Here is a 4583-nt window from a genome sequence, read left to right as displayed (position 1 = left end):
TGGTGATGTATAAATTTCGTGAATGTTTGTACTCTTGCTTTTTGTGTTTTGAGCCGTTTTCTTGCGCTTTTCCCCTCTCGGGCTTCCCCCCCGCGAGTCTGACGGCCGAGGCTCCGGTCCGTGACAAGGAGTTCGGCCTTTGAGAGGAGCGTGCAGTACTTATGCTGTCGAAACGTTGAGCGCGAGCGAAACACCCACTGGGCCGGCTGGCGGCAATCTGGCGAAGCCGGTTGGCGAGCAGCCGGTCGTGCGGCAGTGTTACAAGTGACGGGGTCGGGTCGATCAACCCGGGGGTATGTATGAATTTCGTGGATGCCTGCGCTTTTGCTTTTCGTCTGTTGAGCCATTTTCTTGCGACTTTCCCCCCTTGCCCCCCCCCCCGCGCGAGTTTGACGGCCGAGGCTCCGGTCTGTGACAAGGGGTTTGGCCTTCGAGAGGAGCGTGCAGTACTTAGGCGTTCGAAACGTTGAGCGCGAGCGAAACACCCACTGGGTCGGCTGGTAGCAATCCGGCGAAGCTGGTTGGCGAGCAGCTGGTCGTGCGGCAACTTAAAGTGGCGTGGCCGAGTTGGGTAACCCGATGGTCCTTGACTTAGTGTTCGTGGCGTGCTGGTTCTCTGGCCTTGCGGGCTTGCCGGCCGACAGCCGAAGCCGGTTCTATGGGTTAGGGCAAAGCGGGAGGCCGCGACGATCCCAACGCGTCAGGAACCGCTGAGTAAGGCGGCGGGTAGTGACCAAGCTGGCCAGCCCCCGAGCCCCCGGGTCGAGCGAGTCGGACCGGCAGCCGGGTTTGATACAGAGGTAAATAATGCATAAATGCAGGAGACACAATAGCTTGGTTGGAAAGGGCAGCCCCCGAGCGTCGTTCGGGGACTCCATAGTTGTCAGATGATTACAAAAGGCAGCGAAACATACGTGCATACGGCTAACTATAAAACGGGCGAAGGAGTTCTGCGTTCCATGGCCGGGTTGTTTCTTCGCCGGCGGTGTCTCTCTTGCGCTTGTTTGACTTGCGGGCGTCGGTGAGGTAGTAGGCGTTGCGATTGCACAAGGCCTTGCTGACGATGAAGGGGCCCTCCAATGGGGAGGACAGCTTGTGTTTGCCGGTCTGCTCTTGGACGAGTCGGAGTACGAGGTCTCCCTCCCGAAAAGCGAGGGGCTTGATCTTCTTGTTGTGGTAGTGCCTCAGGCCTTGCTGGTAGATGGCTGAGCGGCTATGCTCTAGGAGACGTGCTTCTTCGAGAAGGTCGACGCCGTCTTTGCGGGCTTCTTTGGCTTCAGCTTCAGTGTACATCGTGACGCGCGGCGAGTCGAACTCAACATCGGTCGGGATGACGGCTTCTGCTCCGTAGACGAGGAAGAACGGGGTGAACCCGGTCGACCGGTTCGGCATTGTTCGGAGACTCCAGAGGACAGCCGGAAGCTCGTCGAGCCAGCTGCCGGGTGAATGGACGAGCGGCTCGACGAGCCGCGGCTTGATGCTAGATTGGATGAGGCCGTTGGCCCGCTCGACCTGGCCGTTGGACTGCAGGTGTGCGACGGAAGCTAGGTCGAGACGGATGCCGAAGACGGAGCAGTACTGCGTGAGTGCGCCCTTGGCAAAGTTGGTGCCGTTGTCCGTGATGATGCTGTTCGGCATGCCGTAGCGCACCGCGATCTCCTTGACGAATCGATGGCTGTTGGCCCATCCAGTTTCTTGATCGGCCTCACTTCGATCCATTTGGTGAACTTGTCCACCGCCACCAGCAAATGCGTCATGCCACCTCGAGCGGTCTTGAAGGGCCCCACCATGTCGAGTCCCCAGACCACGAAGGGCCAGGCGATCGAAATGGCCCGGAGTGCCGACGCCGGCTGGTGGCTGTGCTTACTAAAGTGCTGGCATCCCTCACACTTGAGGACGAGTACCTCGGCGTCTTGGAGTGCCGCGGGCTAGTAGAAACCATGGCGGAAAGCCTTGGCCACCAGGGACCGCGAGGCGGCGTGGTGCCCGCACTTGCCCTGGTGTATGTCGAGGAGGATCTCAATGCCCTTGTCTTGCTCGACGCAGCGTTGAAACACGCCGGTGGAGCTGCGCTTGATGAGCTCGTTGTTGATTATGCTGTAGGGGGACGCCCGACGCTGCACTTGCCAGGCTTCGGTCCCGTCCATGGGGAGGACCCCGTTCTTCAGAAACTCTAAGATGGGCAGGGCCCACGATGGCGCCGTCACCACTGCGAAGACGGCCACCATGGAGGGTTCTGGGGCGGCAGCCCCCGAGCCGGGTCCAGCAGCCCCCGGGTCGGGAACAACGGCGGCCGAATCGATGGTTTTAGCCCCCGGGCCGGGTTGAGTAGTCCCCGGGCCGGGTTGAGGTGTGGTCGGGTCGTCCGGGACGTAGATGGACTCGGAATCCAGAGACGTCTTGACGGACGGCTTGTGCAGGTGCTCGAGGGAGACGCCGGACGGGGTGGACTCCCGGGACGAGGCGATCTTGGCGAGCGTGTCAGCCGCCTCATTTTCCGCGCGTGGGATGTGGAGGAACTCGCAGCCCGTGAAGAATCCGGACAGCTTCTGGACGAGGAAACGGTAGCTCTCCATGTTGGGGTCGCGGGCGTCCCACTCGCCGGAGCACTGCTGCACCACCAAGTTCGAGTCTCCGTAGCACAGGATGCGCTGGATGCCGAGTTCCTTGGCAAGCCGGAGGCCGTGCACAAGGGCTTCATACTCGGCAACATTGTTGGAGGCGGCAAAGTGGATCTAGAGCGCGTACCAAAGCCGGGCGCCCTTCGGGGAGGACAACACGATGCCGGCTCCCAAACCGAGGCGCATATTTGAGCCGTCGAAGTGCATGCGCCAGAGTGTCGAGTACGGCGGCGGTGGCAGGTACTGGGTCTCGGTCCAGTCGACGAGGAAGTCGACCGGAGCTTGGGACTTGATCATAGTGCGGGGCTCGTAGAGGATGGTGTGGCCAGCTAGCTCGAGCGCCCACTTGGCGACCCGGCCAGAGGCGTCTCGGCACCCGAGGATCTCACCGAGGGGGCCGTGCTGATAATGGTAACAACGTGCTCTTGGAAGTACTGCTTCAATTTCTTGGCGGTCAAGTACACGCCGCAACACATCTTCTGGTAGTGCGGGTAGTTCTGCTTGGAGGCGGAGAGCACCTCACTGAGGTAGTAGACAGGACACTGGACGGCTTGGATCTTGACCTTCTCTGGTTGCTCGACCACCATCACCGTGCTGACCGACCGCGAGGTCGCGGCTATGTAGAGCAACAGCGGCTCCTTCTCGGCTGGTGCTGCCAGGACGGGTGCGGTGGAGAGCATGCACTTGAGGTCCCGGAAAGCCTCGTCCACCTGGTCGTTCCATTCAAACGGCGTTGTCTTCTTCATCAGCTGATATAGGGGCAAGGCCCTCTCGCCCAGCCGGCTGAGAAACTGACTAACCCAGGCCAAGCAGCCGGTGAACTTCTGGACATCGCGCAGCTGAGCCGGCTTGCGCATGCGCTCGATGGCCTTTATCTTCTGTGGGTTTGCCTCAATGCCGTGCTCTGAGACGAGGAAGCCGAGTAGCTTTCCAGCCGGGACGCCGAAAACGCACTTCTCCGGGTTGAGCTTGACCTTGTACTCGTGCAGGTTGGCGAAGGTTTCCTTCAGGTTGTCGAGGAGCGTGAGGTGCTGCTTGGTCTTCACCAGGATGTCGTCCACATAGACGTGGATGTTGCGGCCGAGTTGCGGCAGCAGGCATTTCTGCTTGCAGCGCTGGAAGGTGGCGCTGGCGTTCTTCAGGTCGAACGACATGGTGATGTAGCAATACGCCCGAAAGGGCGTGATGAAGGACGTCTTCAGGGCGTCGGCGGGGTCTAGCTTGATCTAATGATAGCCAGAGTAAGCATCCAGGAAGGACAGGAGCTCACACCCGGCAGTGGAGTCGATGACTTGGTCGATCCGCGGGAGGGCGAACGGATCCTTGGGGCAAGCCTTGTTCAGGCTGGTGTAGTCGATACACATACGCTAGGTCTTGTTCTTCTTCAGGATGAGGACTGGATTGGCCAGCCACTCGGGGTGAAACACTTCCATGATGAAGCGAGCCGCCAAAAGCTTGGCGACCTCTTCACCGATGGTTCTTCTCTTCGGAGAAACGTCGTAGGGGTTGGCGGACAGGCTTGGCGTCCTTGTGGACGTGGAGTTTGTCCTCGGCGTACTTCCTCGGGATACCCGGCATGTCCTATGGGGTCCATGCAAAAATATCCCGATTCTCACGGAGGAAGTCGACGAGCTCGCCTTCCTATTTGCTGTCGAGGCGGGTGCCTACGACAACGTACTTGCTGCAGCTCGGGTCTTCCGGGTTCAGCTTCACTTTCTTGGTCCCTTGGAGGGCTTGAACGAGGCCTCGTCGGCCGGCTCCTCGGCCAGGATCGGCACGGCCGACGTCTCGTTGGCCAGGGTGACAATCTGGTCGAGCTGGCGCCGCTCCTCGGCTATGACCAGCGACTCCGCCAGTTTGGCGCGTCTCGGGCGCACTCCAGGGACTTGCGGTAGTCGCCGGTGATGGTGATGAGGCCCTTCAGACCCGGCAGCTTCATCTTCAGGTAGGTGTAGTGGGGGA

At 60.4% G+C, this 4583-nt stretch overlaps 1 protein-coding gene across 1 annotated transcript; it reads right to left on the bottom strand.

Annotated features, from left to right (window-relative positions):
* Window positions 1-1220: 1220 nt before the first annotated feature.
* Window positions 1221-3367, bottom strand: LOC141040790 (uncharacterized). The gene is made up of 4 exons (XM_073506909.1): window positions 3011-3367; window positions 1997-2735; window positions 1414-1772; window positions 1221-1280 (listed from the first exon to the last, which is right to left on the bottom strand). The coding sequence occupies exons 1-4, from the start codon at window positions 3365-3367 to the stop codon at window positions 1221-1223; spliced, it is 1515 nt and encodes a 504-aa protein (XP_073363010.1).
* Between the last annotated feature and the right edge of the window lie 1216 nt (window positions 3368-4583).

Source organism: Aegilops tauschii, chromosome 2, assembly GCF_002575655.3.
Source record: "Aegilops tauschii subsp. strangulata cultivar AL8/78 chromosome 2, Aet v6.0, whole genome shotgun sequence".
Taxonomy (NCBI): Eukaryota; Viridiplantae; Streptophyta; class Magnoliopsida; order Poales; family Poaceae; genus Aegilops; species Aegilops tauschii.
The sequence above is the reverse complement of the archived record's forward strand: the minus strand, read 5'-3'. Positions and strand labels throughout refer to the sequence as shown.

Bases quoted from the DNA above. Each gene is read 5' to 3' on its own strand.
- LOC141040790 (XM_073506909.1), bottom strand. From the start codon at position 3,367: ATGAAGAAGACAACGCCGTTTGAATGGAACGACCAGGTGGACGAGGCT. The intron at 1,773-1,996 runs GCAAGTGCGGGC...GGGCCCTTCAAG, and splicing joins CCTCCTCGACATACACCAGG to ACCGCTCGAGGTGGCATGAC. The intron at 1,281-1,413 runs GTCCTCTGGAGT...TGTACACTGAAG, and splicing joins GGCTCGACGAGCTTCCGGCT to CTGAAGCCAAAGAAGCCCGC.